This window comes from Thermobia domestica, chromosome 10, assembly GCF_964235325.1.
Source record: "Thermobia domestica chromosome 10, izTheDome1.hap1.1, whole genome shotgun sequence".
NCBI classification, from domain to species: Eukaryota; Metazoa; Arthropoda; class Insecta; order Zygentoma; family Lepismatidae; genus Thermobia; species Thermobia domestica.
Window position 1 is genome coordinate 32262764 of NC_137463.1, and position 24312 is coordinate 32287075.

A 24312-nucleotide genomic window follows, 5' to 3' on the forward strand; every position below is an offset into this window, starting at 1 on the left:
TCTGAAATTGGGTCCATAATTTTGACTTGCCCTGTATTAATAACAGATCTCCTTATGGAGTTTTCGATTCTTGATATAACAAGTGAAATACAAGTCAGTCAGCCAAACTCAGAAGTTCCTGGCGTGCAAAGCTGCGGAAATACAGCCTCTATTGTCGAGCTACTTACCCAACAAATTTCTTTCAGATCCGGCCAGTAGTTTCCACGGAATGAAGTACCACACAAACGTCGAGCCAAGCATTCGTGACCGAGCTCAGTCACCAAATACAGTGATCTTTATTCCTTAGAAGATGAGGTACTTGCCCACCAAGTTTCGTTCACCCTTTTAGTTACAGAGACAAAGTACCATATACAAGGTGAGCCGAGCTTGTCCTTGATCGAGCTTGGCCGCCAAATATGATTTAGATCATATATATATATATATATATATATATATATATATATATATATATATATATATATATATATACAGGCATCTGAAGTGAAAAATTACGTAAGTTCCTGTATGCTTACGCCGGAAGCTAATAAATTACAAATTTATTGGTCATAAAGCTTTTATCGGTAGAGCTGAATTAACGTATCTGCCATTTACACTAAACTATTGTAACATTAAGATATTAGAATATAATAAACCCAAGATATATATAATGAAAATTGTTTATGGCCCATATTAAATCGAAGCTTTCAATTCGTACTAAATGTATCTACACCTGCTTCCTCTTAACACCTACACAGGATTTTGATATTAGTTACTAGAATTACATTTTCGAATAAATAATTATTTATAATATATTAACAATATGGAAGCAACGATTATTAACGAAACAAGTCTCCTAATATTAACTAAATACTGATAAACACATTTATACGTAGTTTCACGACTTCATCGATGTTTCGTTACTTCGTCAATTATAATAGTATAGGCTGCATTTACAAAATAATTGTTTTTTTGTTACAAAATCTAGAAATTGTTATTAAAACTATGTAGCGTATCATGATTTTCAAAAAGGGCTTGCTTTTTTTAAACATTCAATAACTATGCAATTTACTAACTGATATGATGGGATCCATATCTACTACAAAGTTGAGTCGGAAGTCTTGCAATATTTCTACAAGCCAAACAGCACGCGCGTGTATACGCCATGATCGATTGTAAGTACAAGATAAAACTGGTCCAAGAGATAATACGGCAAGCAAACTATTTAACATGTAGGCCGCCACTCCGTCAGTATCTCCAGTCAGTTTTTAGTAGCAGTGACGGTGAGTGTTCAACAACGTGAATTCGAACTCGGGCAGAACGCTGCGACAGCAACCCAAAACATGTCATGCAAAAGGGGAAGATGTAGTGAACCACAGCACAGCAACTCGTTGGTCCCCGAAATTTCGTACAGGTTGTAAAAATATCGATTACTCACGGTCTGGTCGATCCAGGAAAACAGATTCTGAGGTCATACGATACGCCACTGAGGAAAATCCATCCACTAACACATAACGATTGTAAAACCAACTTGGTATGTCTCAGTCCACTGAACTGCATCACCTTCATGAACTTGGGAAAACAATCAGGAGATGTCGCATTATGTAACCCAGCTCAGGCCTAGAGGACAGTAGATGTGTGCCACCAGCTGCTGCGAAATCCGCGTTTCTGGATCGGATTGTCACATGCGATGAAAAGTGAGTGCTTTTCCGAAATCTGAATGTGAAAAAAATCCATGATTAAGCACGGATCAACTTCCAGAACCGGTCGTCAAAAAGAGCCATTGACGACACATACTCTATATGTGGTGGAACTAGAAAGGAATGATCGACTTTGAGTTCTTTCCTAACGGTCGTACCATTAATGTTAACCTTTATTCCGAACAGTTTGAACGGACGTATGCTGTACTACACCGAAAATATCCTGTATTTGGTGAAACGAAAGTGCGTCCTGTTTCAACGGAATAACGCAAACCCACGCTTCGCTCGAAAAACGCAACAAAAATGCAGAAAATTGGTGGTCTCGATGATACCACACACGGCACATAGTCCCGACCTTGCCCTTCGGATTATCTGTCTCGGTCCTTGGCGCACTTCCTGAAATCATGATGCTTCATCAACCGGCAGGAGGTACAAACAGTAGTGACTGATCTCTTTGCCTCTACGGATAAGACTAGCAGCAAGGTTGCTATAAACACGACGAACTACACTTTGAATGTTAACCTGCTTTTATAGTTCTTGAATAAATACAGGTACGTTGTGTATCTGAATATTGTAAGACTTGTGACTCACCCTTGTAAATGTCACTAAAAATTCTCGATACCTAAAACATCCAAAAGACATAAAATCTGCGTACAATAAATACGTTATTTATTATACAATAGCAAATTAGCAGCTACGTGAATAAGGTATCCCTTTTTTTTTAAAGTTTAGTTTTTAGCTTTGTTGCATGGACCTTCCGCACGTAACAAAACATAACATCAAACATAAAAGATTATACTTTATGAGCTCCTTCTAAATATAAGATGCCTTCAAATAATAATAATAATAATAATAAATAGATCTATAACGCAACAGCTTTCATTATACTCGCAACAACGTGTATATTTAACATAAGCCGAAAGTTCTACACAATCATCCCCAGGGGGAGGGCACACGGTGGCTTAATGATTAAGCGTTCACCTCTGGTGCGTGAGGTCCCTGGTTCGATCTCCGCTCGCGCCAGTGGGCTTTGTGGTGGACAAACACTGTGTTCTTGAGTTTCTTCGGGGTTCTCTCATTTCCTCCCACTTTTCATTCCACCACTGCGTTTATTTTTCATCATCACCGTCTCCTTTACCCTCGCCGGCATAAGCGTGGGACGTAAAACTCAAATATTTTATTTTTTACAATCATCCCTAGTATCAAGACAACACAAGTCATCAAAGCATACTAGTTTATCGGTGTCTTTGGTGAAGCATGCGACCGTATCTTTTACATTCTATTTTGAATCAGTTTCTTCTTCATCTTAAGGAAGGAATTTACACTACATTGTGACACATGACTATATGGGTAAACATGAAGTGTTTCTCAGCAACGGAAGTTGCAATGTTCAGACTGAATATACAACATTCAATCTTACGTTATGATAGTGAGTAACAATGCCCTTACACAATGTCTCCGATCACTTTTCTTGGTGGCTGTGAGATGAGAAGTCAGCGACTCTTAACATAAAACAATAACTTGCAGCAAATGGCTACACAAATCCATGATCCACATTCATTTTCATTATATGCTCTCATTTCATGTGGACTCGTTAAGTATACTGATCTGATAAGCCTTATTTTGCCATGGCTTATTATGAGACGAAAATGTGGAGTGCAGCGCGAGTGAAAAAATGCTGCTATTTGCTTTTCTGAATTTATTCCTTTGATTTACTGGTGATATCAAATTGTGAGGACATCTGTTCTGTCTATCCATGCAACCTACGCAAACAGTTACTCGAACTCTTATCCCAGCAAATCATCGTCATTCACTTCATTCTTTCACCGTGTTTGGACATTGTGACGTAATCAGTTTGGACGACAGACTAGAATATGGCGTCAAACGTTGCATTGATTTTGAGTTTAAACTTCCTTTCAGCAGCGAGGCTATGAGACGTGGACCTACTAATTAACGTGGAATCCGAACCAGATGAGTTCCCGCCGGGAATCGAACCCGGATCTCCCATGCCAAAGGTGGGTATATTAAGCGCCTAGCCACGAAGGAGCTCTGTGACGTCAAGAGACGTGCACGAGAAACTAAGAGTCATGTGAGGAAGTGCTACCGCTAAAACATACGAGGACTTGGCTGCCCGCCATAGAACAGACAAGACAATAATGATGAGTGTTTCATGATAATTTAATGTATTATGGCGATTTTCTTGGGCAAATTGAGATCTTAGTCAAAGCACTTGAATTTCCTATTTACGATTACCGGAATATAGCCTTTTACAGCAAAGTGGATGCCCAAGATTTTTTGAACAAGACTATACATTCACATCTTCCTAATACCTTGAAGGTAATGTATGGATATGGAACCACAGAAAAATTTAAACACTGTACTTGAAACAACAACCGTGTTTCTCATATGGTTGCTCCCATGAAGCGTGATTTACTGTTTGTATGATTAAATTCTACAGCTGACAATGAGCTGTACATGCACATGTGTATGTGTACACTGGAAAAAATCGAACCGTAATTTTGTTTACATAATAATGCTAAAATTTCGTTTCCAAATTTACATTTTTCTTTTTGATGTTCTTCTCTGTTGTGACGTGGCAGGAGAGAAAAGACAACTGCATTATCTTGCTTTGGTACTTTTGCATACTACCTAGGTATATCTACTTAACGCGTCAACGCCCAATGTCACCTACAGGTAACACTACTTTAAAGGCGTCTTCTTGTTCACCAATCGTCCATCAGAGAGTCCTAGTGAGCCACAGTAGCACCAGCTACTTAGCTATGAATGTTGCATCACCACACAAAAAAGTTTCGAAGTCGAGGTGTTGTACAAGAAAGAAGACGCCTTTAAAGTGGCGTCATCTGTAGGTGACATTGGGCGTTAACGGGTTAACCACTAAGCCTCTCCAGTGCAAGAACTTGCAGAGAAGCTGGGATTCAAATTCAGTACATTCAAAAGTCATCCAGATTAACTTTTTCTCCCTACAACCGATAATTACAGTGGAGCCACATTTTCGAATTGTTCGCACGGCTGTCAGTTATAGTTATGGTTGACACTATAGCCACCTTTTTACATACGTATCAATTTAAGGTATCTTGCAAATAGACTAATCAGAAAATTACATATTAAGAGATAATATTTACCTGAGCAACACAAGACTGATTATCTGCTCCGAGTGACATAAGAATTGCACTACATAGATTGAATGCAGGAAACAATATTTGTAGGTATCGACTACTGACTGAAGGCAAAAATTCAATCTGTGGTGTGTGCGCTACTGACCTAAAAAGATAATAATAATAATTATATATGTGTATACATTTAATATCAACATGCACTGAACAACGTTGGAGTCACACATACAAAGAAAAATAGAACGAAAGAAACCTGACCACTATTCTGGCGGAGATTCGAAGATTGTGATTTGAGTCCTCGCCAGTCGATGTATCAATTTTTTCTCTTACTCGAAAAGAAACTTTCGTAAATAATAATAATATTAATACTACAATGGAGAATTAAAAGAAAACAGCACTTAATTTTCCCATATTATACTGCAAGAAGAATGTTTGCTTGCATGCATTTACGCCACCGTATAGGAAGTGCTTCAAGACCGCTTATGAAACATGTTTTTTGGTTAACGCTATAGCTACTCGTGGACCGCCGCTTGGACGTCATTGTCAGAGTTGAACTTCTGCCCTCCAAGGTATTCCTTTAACGGAAAAGAAGTGGACATCTGATAGTGCCAAATCCGGCGAGTATAGCGGATGTGGGAAGCACTTGCAGTCCAGGTCGTCGATAGTTTTCATGGTTGCACGAGCAGAATGAGGACGGGCGATATCATGTTGAAGCAAAAGACCTACACGCAGCAATCCCCTTCGCTTTGTGCGTACTGCTGACTTCAAATGGTTTTCGAGAAAATCGATGTAGGTGGCACTAGTCACTGTGGTACAAGGGGTATGTAGTGTTCTAGAATAGGACCATTCTTATCCCAGATAAAGTCAACATGACTTTTCTTGCAGAGGATTGGCTGCGAATTTTTTTTGGTTGCGGCGAAGACGAATGTCGCTATTCTTTGCTTGCACGTTTCGTTTCGTCTCCGGTTGAAAATGGTGTACCCAACTTTCATCCCCGGTGACAACACGAGCTACAAAATTCTCACCCTCCTCTTCATACGCCTCAGCAGCTTCTGACATGTATCAACCAGACGATCTTTCAGTTCCTGCGTCAACCGTCGAGGAACCCACCTGGCGGACACTTTTCTGTAGTGGAGTTCGTCATGCGGTACGTGTTGTGCTGAACCGAAGCTCATATTCGGCAAGGAAGCCATTTCAGCCAGGTGACACGCCGTTTATTCTGAATAGGTCGATCTGCTGTGGCTATGGACTCCTTTGTCCCAACTCGCTTCCCGTCTAGGTTAGGCTTATCATCGGTCAACAAAGTCGTACCTTCTATGAATTTCTTGCATCACTCATAAACTTGCCGCTGTGATAGACAAGCGTCCCATACTTCGTCTTCCTTCTCCGATAGATATCAACCGGTTTCACACATTCACTCCATAAAAAAACGAATAACTCCATGCTGTTCCTCCTTGGTACAACTGCGTAGTGGCCCCGCCATAGTGAATCATCTGTTACTCAGCTCGAACCCTATCTACCGGCACGGCTTCGTACTATCAGCTCGGAAAACTGTCAACGACTGTCTGCAAATACCCAAACGCCTGGAGAACAAAACAGTATTTTAAGGCACTTTTGCGGTTTTCATTCAATTCTCCCTCGTAATAAGTAAGACCTGATCTTCATAATTTATTTATCGTTAACGATAAGATAACTAATGCAAGTCGAATCAGCTATGTTACTATGTTATTTATAAGTGCAATAGTATCAATAAACGAGGCGCGCTTTATATTTGCTATTATACTGAATAAACAAACAACACAATTTAAATGTAATAAGATTAGATTGTTTCATTTCATAACACAACCCATTAATACGAGTCAAGCTACCCTACTGATACCACCACCTGGTGTCCATCTAGAGTACCAGATGTTCTTTGCCTATATATTTTGTTATAAGAATGAAAACTAACACGGTAACCTACATATACATTGGAACTGACATAGAGACTTGTAATTCGATCTTTTCAATAATTGCAAAATAAATAAATAAATGCGTAGTGTTACTCAATATGGAATTTGGTAATAAGCGCTGAGAATCGTACACTAAGTTAGTTAAGGTTCGAAGAAAGAAAGGAGGTAAAACAGGAATTTTAGGAAAACTAAAAATGGATCAAAAGATTGTGATTTGAGCCAATAGTTAGATTTTGGATCAGAGGTCACAAAATTTTTGAACGGCCTCTCAATCGAGTTTTCGTATTTTTTTTACGGAATAAGCACCTCATACTGAGTTAACTGATAGTTTGAGTTTGACTACACTATATGTAGTTCTCCAGATATAAGGTGTAGAAGAAAATGTTTGATTGAAATATATTAGATCTTGGATCAGAGGCCACAAAATTTCTGAACGGACCCTAAATCGAGTTTTCGTATTTTCTACGGAGTAAGCACATCATACTGAGCTAAGTGATACTTCGGGTTTGGCTACACAATGTATAGGACTAGTTCTTCAGATATAAGGCCTACAAGAAAATTTTTGTTGAAATATACTGGATCTTTTGATCCAAAAACTAACAATAAAATCCGCGACTATGTGCTTCTTAACTTATTTCTACATGTAATAGCAAAGTGTAGTGAATTTTAACTAACTTAACCGTGGCAGCATTTGACGATTGATTTATTCCATACCATCAGAATTCCAGGACCTTCCTTAAGTGACATTCAAACTACGAAATTTCTTTTTGGATTCTCAATTTATATAGGCAGTAAGAAATTATATATATATATATATATATACATTTCTTTAGTTACTTTAACCTATCTTCAGTTATGTCATTGTATTATCACTTCGCATTAAATGATAAATGTTCTAATTCAAAAACATATCTTTATTTATTTCAGGTATTCCGAATAAGTAAATAAAAATAAAATACTAAAGTAAGTTTGAGAACTAACATTAATATAACTTGCTGTACGACAAGCAACAGGACAGGAAAAAAAAGTTTTAACAAATATATAAGAAAATAAAAGAAAAGCAAATGTTTGTCCTTACAAACACTCATTGCACTGTATTGTATTTTTGGAATGAAAGATATTCATTTAATAAAAGAGAGGACAGATTAAATCTTCACACTGTTACTTTTTCATTCATGTAACAGTCTTAGATCACATCACACACATTTAAATAATCTCCTTTGCTATTTCTTATAGTTAGGTACAAGAACAGTTCAAATCTCGAGATTAAGCTCTACATTACGAATTTGTGTGATTACACTTCCCTTTTATTTGAATAGATTCTCCATTTAGCTTAGTCATCGGTTACTGATTGTGGACCAACCTGGTTTAGGCCTTTTTTGATTCTGCTACAACAGTCGAGCAGGTACAGAACACATATATCAGGACACATTCTTTTAGAATTATGAGCATGATTGCGTTCATGCTAAATGTATCCTTCTTATAAGGACATTTTACTACATTTTTACCTATTTTACATTATATAGGGTGGTCCGGAAGTGGGAGTACCCCCTTTAGTTTCAACATTAGTGTTAGTTATGGTAGAATGTATACAATTACCTTGAAGTCTTAAAAGTCATAAACATCGGTATGATCACTATCCATGTCGTAACACAGCTGATTCTGCGCCAAGTTCTCGTAAATGTTTCGCTGAGATACTCCGGAGTCACGAAGGTGAAGGCGTGTTCCACAGCTGCTCGTAATTTCTGCGTTGTGTGATGTTGAGTGTTTTTTACTTGTTGCTTTATGAAACCCCCAGAGAGCATTGTCTGGTGTCGTCAGATCGGGACTTTTTGGAGGACAGGCAAAGGGAGCTGGTGAAGCATAATCTTTTCCAATCCAGCGGCCAGAAAACATCTGATTCAGCTAATTGTGCACGTGAATCGCGAAGTGCGCTGGTGCTCCATCCTGCTGTATCACAACAGTGTCTTTGATACCATTTACTTCTAGTTGAGACACCACCCAGACAATACCAAACAATGTTACCAAAGAAATGTGGGTAAAACCTAAAACCATCAGAACATGCCAATTAGGGGGTACGCCCACTTCCGGACCACGCTGTACAGGAAAAAGAAAAACTAGAGAATAAACACATCCACGACAAATTAAATCCTAAATCTACCTGACGAAAGAATGAAATGTGTGCAATTTGAGATTACATAAGACACAAAATAATTAGCACATAAGGAAAAACAAATAAATAAAAAAAAGCAAATGCCAGATACATTACACATGGAAAAAAAAATAAAACAAATGTAAGATACATTACACATAAAATCAAAAACAAATGTAAGATACATCACACATGAAATCAATCTCATTTATTCACTTCGAATATAAGAACAAAGATCTGAGATATTCTTAAGAAAATAGCAAATGAGGTATGGTGAACTTATATTTCCCTCAAAGGAAAGAAAAAAATGTTATGATAGTAGAAAATTCTATCTACTATTATTCAAATAAGTTTAAATAGTACATTAACAAGAACAAGTTCATCAGTGGCATTGTTATGCACCTTAACACTTAGAGGTTAACGCATAGTGCAAGGGTCAGTGCATACTACTATAAATATTTTACGTAATGTTGCGAATTAGGGAAAAACAAACCATAACAGATTGAAAGTTAAAATTCATACTGCTAAAATTAATAGTTGATGTTTTGGCTTACCCTCTTTGTATTTCTGGCCGATGACCAAAAACTTCCATCGACGACAAACACGCTAGCGTTCTATATTCTAAAAGAAGTTCAGCTCCGCAATGAGATGAAGCTATACGGCATAGTAAAGTCTGAAACAAAGATCGGATCCGTTATTTAAAAAAAAAAGACGCAATGGATACACCACCGTTAACGAAGTTTATAAAGCTTTCAGTAAATTAAGGTATTGTATATATATTGTCGTTCAGGCAGAAGTCAATAAGTCCAAAAAACGAATGGATTAGGTACTTCTTCCAGTACGATAACGATACAAAGGTGAAATATACAACGTTCTAACATTGTCAGGCTAGACGTAGCAGGTGAAATTGTGATACTAAGCGTGGTTATCCTTAGCATAACAATGTCATCTGCTACATCTAGCCTCATAATACGTATCACAACGTTATATATTTCACCATGCATATCGTCCTCGTATTGGAAGAAGTGCCCAACTCCATTCGTATGTTTTTGGAGTTAGTGACTTCTGCTTGAACGCCGACGATATATGATGTACACTACCCAAAACTGACGAAAACAAAAGAAGATTAGAACATTTTATTCTTACGACAAAGCAAATGGCACAAAGAGCAGACGAATCAATAGCTATAATTCTGTACACAAGTTAGCTATTATCTATCTACGTCATTTAAATCAATGGTTCCCAACCTTTTTTGACTGACGACATACTTTACTGAACTCCCATGACATCGTGACACATTTGCTTGTTTTTTTATTGATAATAATATAATAGTGTAAGTCTATAATTTTTTATAGAGTAGTGACTCTATGTTGTACTGAGCACTGTTCCTGCCGCTGGTGGCGTTGACTCGTAAAATCTGTCTCAAAATTGATTTTAATTTATTATTAAATGTTTCATGATTTTTAAATTCTAAAATTTCGTGACACACCCTACACACCGGTAGGGAACAACCGATTTAAATAACAGTGTTCCTATAATTAATCCCTTAAATACGGTAATCTTTTTAATATACTACTATTTATTTTTATCGATTTCACCTTCAATAACAAAATATAGAATACTGTAATATTGGTAAAACATATAACTAATAAAATTAATAAAGCTGCTGAACTATATTAGCAAATTATTGATTATATCATTTAAAACTGCAATACAGAAGGTTGATTCGATTATGTAGGTCCGATTTTAAACCTTCACCCCTGTTCACAAAATCGACTAATCCAAATAATTCAAACAGCAGGAGAAAGCGAAAGGCCTCTACTATCGCGCTATGTTCGGATGCGTGTGGTTTGTCAGGGTGTCTACTAAAATTCCAAAATGAAATTTCGTGACTTTTTCGTGACCTTTTCTTTACCAAATCATAAAATTTCCTAACATTTTCAAGAGCGAATTTGGATGCGAATTAGGTCGAATTTTCATCCATGCGATAGACACGTACTTTGCTTGCGATTTGGTAACGTCTAAACCCGACCATAAGACATTTTTGGTAGTGAATTTTGACGTTTTGTGGAACAAAAGTTTCCAATCTGTACTTATATTTGTACAGTTAAAAAAAAAAATCATGACCCAAAAGCTAAATTTCGTGACTTTCATGACCGTTTTCTGATTTCGTGACTTTTTCGTGACATTCGTGACTTTCGTGACCGACAGACACCCTGTTTGTGCATTATGACCCCCAAGATGAACAGGTTCCGGGAAAACTACGTCGCACAGTGGAGCCAAACCAGTCAATTCTTGGCAAAAACTCGAAAAATGAAGATTGACTCGATATAATTTGTTATAATGAAACCTTAATAGTGTACACATAAGATAGTGTGCAGGAAAGAAAGTGATAGCAGCTTACAATGAGCTCACTGGACGTGTAAACTTGGTTATCCGCCGAAGCCGGAGAGGCGCTGCTTAGTGACAGAAGATAGGGAGTTGACTTTAAATGTGACTATCCCTACATTGCATACAGATATTTAGTGGCTGGTAAACATGGTGACACGACCTACAAGTATGTATCGTTTTGTATATTTAGAATGTTGATGTGATGTATAATAGTACTACTTTATGAAATAGTAATATTTGGAAAACGTTGTGGTACTGAAAGCATATAAACTATGGACAAACGATGGAATGGCATTTTAGTAGAAAATTGGGCATAATATGTCTGTCATTTTTTAATATGTTGTACGGAAACATTGTTTTTACTGTATGCAAAAAGGAAACCTGCACATATTTGCACTTTTGGGAAATATGGCGCTTGAAAATGTTTTACGAAAAACGCATTCTGGATGTAGTGCTGCTTTTGAATTGAGCTGGGATGAATGTGAGAACAAGTGTTAAGTTATTAGATGTGTGATCCTCATGCACGCACTGACAAAGTTGAATGTAAGTCGATTTTGGGAATTTTGCCCCCAGACCCTATCTTGTACCCAACATGTAGTCATACTTCTCTGGCATTTACCAACAGAACTAAATTCTATCAATCATATTTGATTAATGGTGGTGACATTTTAAAACGCCAATGTTTGCTAAACAATCCATATATGGACCATAAGGTAGCATCATATTAAAAATGGTGTTGATCAATTCAGTGTTTTGTTTTTTTGTGATGCGTGCACAGAAATGACATTGGAATCAACTGTAATGAGCCTCCGCTGGCTCCAGCTCAGAGTGCTCCAATCAAAGCCCTGAAATGAGCCCACGTACTGCACGATGCAATATATGAAACAACCTGAACAGGTTACGAATGCGTGTAAATCATGATATATTTAATATATCTGATAATATATTTATATTGAGAACTTGTGATAATTTTTACGTATTGAAGCGTCCTTGCATCTTGATTGTCATAACGGATCCTCAACAACTTTGAAATAATTTTGAGAAGCAAGAACTTTTTTTAGTTTTACTATTCTTCAGTTGTGAACTGTATAATTACACTTTTTCCGTTCACGCGCAAGAATGTCAGCCAATGGTAAATTGCCAAATCAAAGCATATTACCCACGTGCGTGCTTATGCCAATCATATAATCTTTTATATAATTTTATAACTTAGGCGCGAATATAAGGAATATTTCCTTTCGCAATGTAAAACTCTATATATTTTTGATGAAATAATGTCGAAATAACAAACATTTCAGTCCAAGGATCTTCTTTTACACTTTCAAAGACATGTTCATATAGTGCATATTGGTGCGTGCCACCTAAAATGTATTTTTTTTTTTTTTGTTTGTTTGTTTGTTGTTTTTGTTTGCTTGAAAATTTATTTTATGTCCAAATCTTTCTTCTACATATTGAGTACATTATTGTAGCCACTGCACACACCGAATTAACTGGTTTTCTTATAATTTTCTGCTTCATATTGCGCATTCCTACTTTTTGCCAAAAATTCAGTGCTTTGGACCCACTGTGTGCGGTAGTACTTTTTTTATACTAAATTTTCCGTGACACAGATTCCAAAACAGTACAGGTAACATTGATGTGCATTAGGATCAATGACCATCGAACATAATCGACATAAACACCACGAGGTTCCAGCATTTCGTTCAGCCAGTAAGAGAAGTAGAAAACGATCGTGTACTGCGGTGACTCCACCTGTAGCTCGGAAATTGCGCCGAATGGCCCTGCAGGAAACCCTCCTACACAACGTGTGATGGAAAGATGATTGCAAGTGGAACAGTCAACTGTGAACCGCAACCTGCATTGCAAATTAAAGCTCCGGATGGTGTTTAAAGTCGTGACTCACTGCGGCCCATCAGAGGGAGAGAGAGACTCGATGCAGGAGCCTCTACGAACATTATCTATTCGAGGAAACGTGCAAGTTCGTTGCCACATTCGATGAAGTATGGATTTATCTATCGGATTGTGCCCCCCCCCCCCAAAAAAAAAATAAAATAAAATAAAGTTTGACTTTATCTGTCAACGCAAAGCAAATTTCTCGAAGCGACTTCTGGTTCTCGCGGGATACTGTTATGAAGACAAGTTCACGATTTGGCAGATACCTAAAAACTGCAAATTCAACTCCGCATTTTATCAGCAATATATTCTCATACCGATTCATATGTAAGATCTGCCCCGTTTGTATGAAAATGCAATAAATCAAGTCTGTATGCACATGCATAAGGCCTCATCAAATACATCCTATTGCACACAAAGATTTCTGCAACAGATGGCGGTAGACACCTGCATCCAGGCTATTCCCTTCCTGATCATACCAGTGGAGTCACCTGATTGCAGTTCTATGTATTTTCGAGGGTTCGGCCTATTGAAAAAAACATTTGCATTTCATCGTGTCACCTCTGTCCGGGCCTCAACAAAGCCTGCAAGGAGGAGTGGATCAAGATTCCCATTCCTGTACTTCAACGGAACACCAAAAAATTCGATACTACGACAAACTTCCGAATGAATATAAAATATAAAACTTTGTGTACACTTACCATTTTGGACTCATACACATATAAAGGACGCAGTGGTTCAGGCAGCACTTCCAACATGGCTATAAGCCTTCGATCATCGTCTCGAATACTATCAATGAGATGTTTCAAGTAACCCCTTGTAGATAAAAATGATACCCATGTATTATATGGATCAAGTTCAATCAACATGTCTAAACAAGACAATGCCTGCATCTGAAATATTTAAAATATATTAATAAACACCATGTGAGGAAAGGAGATTATATACCGTAATTCTTGACATACAATATTTTGTTTAGCAAGAACACGACATTCATCAGATGATACTACACCTTTAATTTAATAATGCTATATATATTAAGCCAATATAGAACATCTCCCTAATGGTTTAATGAGAGACGCATCTTTCTAAATAATTCGATATATATATATATATATACACCAGGGACTGAGTCTTGTTAAAATTGTTCTGCACAGATTCGAGATACTTCTGTCTTCCTCGGAGCCCTTCCCATACCACAAAAATTTAAAATGTCATTAAGTAGTTATCACTATTACGAATCTATATGTTAATGTTAGGATTATCTGTGTCACTGTTAGGAATATGTATGTCACTGTTCGGATTGTGTGTCACTATTAGGAGTGACACACTCCTAGAGTGTGTCGCTGTTAGGAGTGTATATGAAATTGTTAGGACTATTTGTGCCACTGTTAGGATTGTGTGTGTCATTATTAGGAATATGTTTCACAGGAGGAGTGTGTATGTCACTGTTAGGAGTATGTATATCACTGATAGGAGTGTGTCACTGTCAGGATTATGTGGGTCACTTAAGAGTGTGTATATTACTGTTAGGATTATCTGTACCACTGTTAGGATTGTGTGTGTCACTATTAGGATTATCGGTGTCACTGTCAGGATTACATGCATCACTATTAGGAGTATGTATGTCACAGTTAGGATTGTGTGTGCCACTATTAGGATTATCCGTATCACTGTCAGGATTACATATGTATGTTATCGTTAAGATTGTGTGTGTCACTATTAGGATTATATATGTCACTGTCAGGATTGTGTGTGTCACTATTAGGAGTGTGTATGTCACTGTTAGGATTATCTGTACCACTAGGATTGTGTGTTAATATTAGGATGATCTGTGTCACTGTCAGGATTACATGTGTCACTGTTAATAGTATGTATGTTACTGTTAGGATTGTGTGTGCCACTATTAGGATTATCTGTGCCACTGTCATGATTACGTGTCACTATTAGGATTATATATGTCACTGTTAGGATTTTGTGGTCACTTCGGAGTGTGTATGTCACTGTTAGGATTATCTGTTGTGTGTGTCAGGATTAAATGTGTCACTATTAGGAGTATGTATGTCACTGTTAGGATTGTGTGCCACTATTAGGATTATCCGTGTCACTATCAGGATTATGTATGTCACTGTTAGGATTATGTGAGTTACTATTAGGGGTATGTACGTCACTGTCAGGATTGTGTGTTAGTATTAGAGGTATGTATGTCACTGTTAGAGTACGTGTGTCACCGTTAAAAGAAAACAAACGACAATACATACAATCTACTATTCGTACTCAAAGTGTATTTTTTACGTATACGGTATAGTACATAAATAAATAAATGATATTAAAGCAAAATAAAAAACTACCAATTCTTCTTGGCAACGAACGGCATATTTTTAACGCCACAAAAATTCGTTTTTGTCGAAAATTACGCATGAAAATTTACCCTCAAGCATGTCATTTAGTTGAACTCAATATGATGTATCGATCGGCACATGTCTTACCTTTGGGTAATATTATAGATAAGAAAAAATTAAAGATGAAGGTTAATAATCATTTTGGGCTACATCCTATTAACCATGCTATGTACTGTTATCTTGCTAGTGTTATAATGAAGAGTTTGAAGAGAGTATTGATACTTCAGAATCAGTTTTATAATAGGTGGCGTGGATGGCGCACAAGTTTTAGGTATAAAAATAGTTTTTCTCTACTTGAAAATTACGCATGAGAATTTTCATTATCCAAATCATTTTGTTCAGCTCGATAAGATATATCGATTAGTATGTCGACCATAATCTTTGAACATATTTTCTCCGTAAAACATTAATAATCTTGTAGAATCTGTAATTGAAACGTTAATAATTTTGTAGAATTTGTAAGATCAAATATTTAAGTACTTATCAAATATTTTTGCGGCAACTCCGACCTAGCGAGGAAGACACACGTATCTGTCGAAACTGTTTAGTACAGTGTTAACAAGACGCAGTCACATGTTAAGTTACTTTTATTTAATTATAAAACATTTGTATTTTATCTTGGTTATTTAAGAGACTCCATCATACCTCCCAGTGAGTAACAATCTAGGTTTCATATGCAATAGTCAGAGTTGTACATCCAAGCACTAGTTCTGAAAAGTAGGAGCCTCAACAAATACAAATACAATAAATTAATAAAACTGTAATTAAATATTTTTGAGGTTCAAGGTAAATTGGAAACTTTGAACTTTATAATGAATTTATTGTAATTTATTTTTAATCCATCCAAGAACAAAAATTAAAACTACTGACAAATAAAAACTCGAAATAGTAACGTTAAAAAAAAAGAAAAAACTACTTGCGAACCTCTTATTTTTGGTGCCTGAGATTTTTCGAGCCTTCGTTATATGTTAACATAAAATATCCTGGCACTTATTCGGGAGCCTGAAATCCTTATTAGTTGATTACTCAGAAAGCGGAAAACATGTAACTGACAGGCCTTAACGCCACTCATTCTAGTTTCGAAACTACATATAACTTAAATAAAACTAAATTCTGATCACATCAGTGTTACTAGAATGTCATTAATCTGTGTTTCTTTTTCGGCAATATATCATTGACTTCATCAGATACATTATCATATAATTTGTCTGATAAAGTCAACGATATTTTACCGAAACTATAACAAAGATTAGTGATAATAAGTGCTTCTTTGGTCAATTTTATTTAAATTACAAGCCTTAAGTATATTTTGGGAAACAAAATGTATACACTAAAAAGATACTCACTTTGCAGATATCATGTCCACCTGAACAATCGTGACACAAAATAGCCACAAGTCTCTCTGCAAACTTGGAGATTATTTCCAAATTCCCTCGTCGCAGGCTGAAGGGAACCCGAGAGTGTGGACCTACTACATCCAATCGCGAATCAAATGTAGTGTCTGCATTGATGTTCTTCTGCTCTGCTTCCTCAGCCATACACGTTATGTGCAAGTAGTTAAGTAAAGCTCCATACAAATTGGCACGTACTTTCTGCAAAGTTCTCACTGCAACAAAACAGAAAACACAAAATCAAAATAATATGATTTATTAAAGGTTCTTTTTAACATAATTGCGATCAGCCATCACACACAAAAACTGAAAATCGACTGCCTCTTCATGTTTGTATTATTGCCAATTTTTATTATTTCATGTTTGTATTATTGCACCTCTTATCACCTACCAATGCGGAACTTTTAGGCGCTGCCATCTCTGCCGAATAAAAGAGCAAAATTTTATTGGACAAGATATCAAAATTAGAATTCTTCTTTTCTCAATTATCCAAAATTTCTGCACACACCGCTTATTATTTACTACGAGCTTCACACTCACTTCCAAGATTACTATATTTCCTCCGTTGCTCCCCTTCTTGGCAGGATGATAAATTACTTGACAAATTCGACCACACTCTTAGAACAGGACTGGAATCCATTCTAAACTGTTCTTTGAAAGACAGTTCATGGTTACAAATTTCCTTACCAGTTGAGAATGGAGGCCTTGGGATTCGTCAAGCCATGGATATCGCCATACCTTCTTTCCTCACATCATTCTATGGCTCACGAGAACTAATTGGATCTCTTTTTCAACAGGAGGTTGACTTAGACTCGACTCGAGATGTACAAGAATGCATCGATAAATGGACTAGTCTGGTTGGAATGGATCCCTCATCTAACGACAAAAGACATGTCCAGTCTGTTTGGGATGAACCTATAGTGAAGCTTCGTTTATCTTCACTCCTATCATCAATAACCCACTTGACAAAGCCAGGCTGTTAGCTGTCTCCTCCTCCAAAAACGGAGCATGGCTTCAAGCCCCACCTTCTCACATACTCGGCCTACACCCTTCTAATGAGAGCTTTCGTATTGCTACAGCTCTGCGCTTAGGTGCTATTATTTATGAGCCTCATTACTGTCCTGCTTGCAACGTATATGTTGATAATAAAGGATTACATGGTCTTTCATGTAATAAAGTGCGGGAAGACAATCTCGACATCATTAATGTGAACGACATCATTTGTAGAGCCCTCGTATCAGTGGGAGTTCCTTCAATAAAAGAACCAAATGGTTGTTGCCGCTCTGATGGTAAAAGGCCTGACGGCATGACCTTGGTACCGTGGAAAAACGGAAAAGCACTAGTCTGGGATTTCACATATTCCGATACGTTTGCTCCTTCCAACATACCCCATTCTTCAATTCAGGCAGGTCTCGTCGCCGCTCACGGAGAATCAGACAAAAGACTAAAATACACACCTATTGGACAAATATTGGTCTGTAGCAATAGAAACCAATGGGTCTTGGGGGTCACGAAGGATTTAATTTCATTAATGAAGTTGGTAATCGAATAGCGATCAAAACTGGTGATCCCCGAGCTACTGGATTCTTTTTCCAACGTATCAGCATCACCATCCAGAGCGGGAATGTGTCATCGATCTTAGGGACATTACCTCCTGGTAAAGAACTGGACGAGATTTTTCTTCCATAACCCACAATAAGACGGAAGTATAGACATTCTAGGAGGCTGACAACCAATTGACGATTTTCATGAAGAATGTTTTACTAATTTTATATTATTAAATTTTAAAAAGGTTTATTACTAGATCTCTATCTTATTTGATATATAAATCCGTTACGTCACACAAAATACAAATTATGTTTAATATGTATAATCATCTTATTATGACCTACTGAACAACAACAACAACAAGAAAAAAAAAACTATTTACACTTACGTGAAAAACAACTCATATACTACAATAGAGCATTTACCTGTACCACATATCCATTCTAATATTTTAGATAATATTATTTTCAGTGCTGCAGCATTCGACTGCAAGGCAACCAGAGGATTCACAATATTATCCGAAGATGATGAAGCATCTAAATCGAACTTAGAATCCCTAAGGCCAACTGTGTAACAATGTCTCAGGTTGACCATAAGAAGTAGAATTACCCCTGATGCTTGGAATGCTATCTCAGGCATAGTTTGATCTGAAACAACCTGTAATAAATAATTAAGAAAATGAAAACAACAAATCATAAATTTCATACATTTTCATCAGAAGGAACTTTATTTGAACTACACGTACATCAAAGTAAATCAATAAAAAAAATATTTAAAAAAAAAAAAAAATACAGCACAATATTCTGAAACAATCCTGAAATTTCGAAGATGGTTGCTGACAGCAGCATACATGTTTGCGAAGTTGTTTTATTACTACCCACAGGAGCGTGAATATTTATATAACGGAGAAGAACTAGCTAAAGAATGACTACATTCTCCGTACATGACAGCAAGAGCGGCTCGCTAGCAGTGCATTTTAGAGCTTTATGTTAGTGATTCCGGGGTTGGGCATACGAACCGTTCTCGATTTTTTTTCTTTCTTATTTTTGCTAATTTATACCAATTGCCGCGTCTCCTCGGCTTCTTCTCGTACACTACAAGGCGCACCATTTAAAATGCGAGTCGGTGGCTCTTACATTTTTTCTTTCTTTTCTTATTTTAGGATCACCCCGGTTAACTCAGAACTAGGTTAGCCGGAACTCGGATAATCGAGGCTATACTATACTCCGAACAGAACCAAATTACACAAGTAAGTATTATTATTCTTCTGGTGCAAATAGAAAGTAAAGAAAAAGCCTTGTACCCTAAATTTTATATATATATATATATATATATATATATATATATATAAATTGCAAGATTTCTACACATGCAGCAAAAGATTAGTAATAATCTGTATCGCTTCTCTTTCAAGTGATCGATGAAATATTTGTACTTGATACCGTTAAACCTTTCTATTCAAACTTGTCCTCTTTATCTATTATTATGGGTAAGGAAGCTTTCAGCAAAATTAAAATGGAACCAATTTAATAAATACGTTTTCTCGAAAAAGCACACAGTTAAGTATTCTTTAAATGATTTAGTATGCATTTATATCAATAATAATTAATGAATGTTAAAGAACATGGTCAAAAGAATCTCTATCAATGTTCTTCTCCAATTCATTTTGCGGTACATTTAATTTCTTCTTTATTAATTACTTAAGTATAACGTAAGTGTTAAAAAGGAAAATCACTGTCTACTCACCTCAGTGGTGTACGCGAGGGGAGTTCCGGTTTTAGCAAGCATTTATCATATCAAGATGTGTATACAAACACCTAAAATGGTATGAACTTAGGAGCTCGAAATTATTCTTTCGCATGCACTACCGAGTCACCCTCTTACCATATGTAGCCACCCCGAGCGGACAAACAAGCTGTTGTTCGCGTATATAGCTATTTATGGAGATACTAAATGGCCGTCTTGAATATTGTATCACAACTCACTGTAGTTCTTTGCGTAGCTGGGAGATGTTCCTTACCGTTCCCGGCTTGCGGTAAGGCGCCGTATCACGATGTCTAACATTTAATCGATGGGCTAAATCTCGACGATCTAGGATCTCAATATAGAAGGCATACACCAGTAGCACCGTTTGTATGTCCTAGCGACATGGAAAAACGCGTTATCTTGTTGAGAGATGGGTCACACTGTGTCCAGGCAAGGTCGCAAGACGGGATTAACGACTTCACGAATGTATGACGCAATAGCTTACTTCCTAAAGACCAAAGGCGAGTGAGATGTTAGTTTAATGCCATCTACACTAGAATGGCAGCCGTGCCACCTGCTTGGTAAGTGCAAACACATCCTGGATTATTCTGCTCACTTGGACGTTTACGAACAAGCACTTAGCTTTCCTTTGCCAGAGACAGAAACGGCTTTCATTGCTAAATATTGCCGCCTTCTAACGGCCTGGCCACACGTTTTTAGCAATGAGCAGGTGCCGGAGGTAATCGTGCGAGTGGGAACGCGTCAATGTAGACCTGCTTCCAACAGTCATTGTTTATAGTGTCAGACATGAAGGCCAGCGGGAAGGCGCTCAGTGGCTCTGATTGCACTGGCAGTCGCTATCATGTCGGTCGGATTCTTCTATCGAGATGGTCCCCAATGCGTCGTGCGCTACATCTGTTGTGAGAAGCCTGTGTGCTTCCCATCATCCATTGACACGTCACGAACCCACGCGAGCAGTAACTCTGTAGAACGAGCACTTGACCCGTCGCAGTGAGATTACGCGGAGACGCTCGAAGTCACGTAATTGCACAATATGTGTACCCTGGCAACGTCCTTGCATTGTAGATACAGACTGTAATCCACACACAACTACATTTGTAGTGCTGTCCGACGACTTTCAAACTGTTAGTAGCACTTATTTACAGACATTACAATTAGCCTACCCACTATGGTGGTCGATGTATATCAGGGAAAATGGAGTGACAACTGAAAATTAACAAATAATAATAAATAATTGAAGCATCTCATAGAATAAATATCCATAACACATTTTAGAATGTGCTCAATTACCAGTGGAATAAAGTGCTGTACGGAGTATGACTGACACATACTGAAAGACTCATTTCTCCTTATAGTAAGTGCTGGCAAACTGGTCTCTGGGAGGAACAATGCCCAGAACAAATTTTCTCGAATTCCATGAAATATGTATACAACGTTATTCGTTGTGATTTAGCAAAGATAATAATAAAAAACAATGTATGAGAAACAGTGCAATGAGATGGGCGAAAACGATTAAGACGACAGGGCGATTCACAGACAGAATGGTAGGTTTTCCTATCACTTTCTGAAAAGTCTAGGGAGAAGAATTTTAAGAATTTTTACGCAGAAAGTGTGGTCAAACGTACTATTGTGATGAGTTTTGTGTTCCGTAACAAGCTGATGAGAATTTGACACTGATGGAGTCTCGGTGATTGTTGATGAGAATCATACGAGAAGTTGGAGTTCCGTTAATGTTTAAGGCTGAACAGTGGGTTCCTTAAAGGGTAAAAATTAGGTTGCAGAATCACAACTCCCGGAATGGCAGAAAGCGTATGTTGTTTTCGAGATGAGTTGTTGGAATGTCGAACTAGTATCAAATATCGGACAGCCTTTACATCTAGGTTTCTGGCATTTCTTCGGTGGAGATATAGGGTCTTTTAGCGGGATAATACCCGTAATGTGGATGTGGAGGCTGGGCAACCTTCGGTCAAGCATTTTATTAAGGTGAGACGGATTTGATACAAGTTTAGGGTCTCCTTTCAGCAACTATATGAGGCGTGGACCTACAACTTAACAAGGGATCCGAACCACACGAGCTCCAGCTGGGAATTCAGCCCTAGGGTAGGTCGTGAAAGGCATTTTGGCTTTAGATAAACTGGTGAGTATGAGACGAGCAAGATTCATTAGTTACTGTAGGAAATGGAGGTGTTTTTTTTTTTTTTTTTTTTTTTTTTTTTTCTTACGTTATAGCTTATGGACTAAAGGAGATTGGTGATTAATAGAAGTGAATAATTATAAAAGAATTCATAGAATGAAACTGGAAGAAAACGGAAGAACTAGAGAAAACCGATGGCCTGGGTGAGGTTGACAGATCTCTAGGTAACGTTCTGAGTGCCCAGATTGCAAATACATTCTACAGATCTAGCGGCCAACGGATTAAATCTGCGAGCTTAAATATTAAATTATCTACGCCATTTACAACTTATATATGCTGCGATTGCTTACTATTTACAAGAATTAGATTTTTATTGTAACAGAAAGACATGTTTAAACTGCTTTCATTGTTGCGTCTGTATTATTACGAGTAAACAATATTGTTTTCATATAATGATTTAACAAAGGTGGAAAATAAAATTAGTTTCGATGGAAACAAACCGTACAATAACTGAGAGAACAAGATGGCGACGGACATCTTTACACCTGGAGTGTCATGCTCTTACAATTATGCAATTGTGAATTTGTTCATAATTTTAAATTTTGACAAAATTTAATTTCTTTACAATTTTTATATATTATTACATCTTTTTTATATGTCCTGAGCCTCTAACCCTCAAGTAATTTTACCAATAGTGTAAAAAGAAATTTACTTAGAACAGGCGAATTCGTCCATGTTGGAACAATCTACGTTTTCAAAAACAATTAAAACAAATTTAGTGAAGCAGTCCACTGGGCTATAAGGCTGGGACTTTCTTTATAAATCTCCCGAAAGGGAAATAACTCGAACCAGAACTAGAAATCTATAACACTTGATGAGAAGGATAGTAATAACTGTTGCGGATTATGGAGTGCCTTTTGAGAAAGCAAATGTACCAAAGATAATCAAAGTAATGCAATATATTCTCGCGATATCAGTCAGTAATATTCATGTCAAACGAGTGTTTAATATACTGAAAGTTTTATGATCAGATGGTAGATTATGATGGTTGAAATATGTATTCAGATGAAAGTGACTTGCCAATGTTTCTACAAAATTTTCTGGGAAATATAACTTTTCTTCAGCAGTGAGGAGCTCCAAAAAATATGAATAACAAGGTAGGCACCTACAATCACCAGTATTTATGTTATTTTCATTTAGTTTGGTACAGTATAAGTTTGGTTACTAGTAACACTAGTCTTAGTAGTTAACAATAGTAGTAAGTGTTCGAGTAACAGTAGTAATAACATGTAAAGTTAAGTTTTAAATTTCTGTCACCAATTACACATATACCACGAAGTTCGGAGTGGAAAATTTTAAGAGTAGCAGACTTTTTTGTTTTCGGTGGGGTTTGGCATGCCAACTGTTCCTTGGTACGGTTGAAGGGTACCTTTGGTTAGCGAGTGCTGACGAGAAAATCCTGAGATAGTTTTTGAGAACAATAACGTGGTGGGACACATACGTTCCCCGAATGAGCAAGAATATAGGGAACGTTGCATCTAGTGAGGCAGTTCCTTCGGGGCTAAGCGGTTAGCGTACGACGCGTCTTTGGCGTGGGAGACCCGGGTTCGATTCAAGCGGGAGCTCATGTGGTTTGGATTCCACATTAATCAGTAGGTCCCGTTTCATATAGCCTCGCTGCTGAAAGGGACGTTAAACTCAAAATCAACTCAACTCAGCATGTAATGAGGGTAGAAGCTATTGAAACGAATGAAATGAAATTACTAGTTTTACGTTCCACATGTATGCAACTAGGCTGAGAGAGACGGTGATAATGAGAATGAATGAAAATGGTGGAAGAAGGAAGTGCTAGGAAACTATAAAATCCCGAGC

At 37.2% G+C, this 24312-nt stretch overlaps 1 protein-coding gene across 1 annotated transcript in view; it reads right to left on the minus strand.

Annotated features, from left to right (window-relative positions):
• The window catches only part of Nup205 (nuclear pore complex protein Nup205), a 126463-nt gene that overhangs the window by 17703 nt on the left and 84448 nt on the right, over positions 1-24312 (minus strand). The window contains exons 24-28 of the mRNA XM_081727946.1: positions 18965-19196; positions 16947-17206; positions 13900-14091; positions 9469-9587; positions 4820-4958 (exon numbers count right to left, since the gene is read on the minus strand). Coding sequence (XP_081584072.1) covers positions 4820-4958; positions 9469-9587; positions 13900-14091; positions 16947-17206; positions 18965-19196 — 942 coding nt within the window. The remainder of the gene's footprint in view (positions 1-4819; positions 4959-9468; positions 9588-13899; positions 14092-16946; positions 17207-18964; positions 19197-24312) is intronic.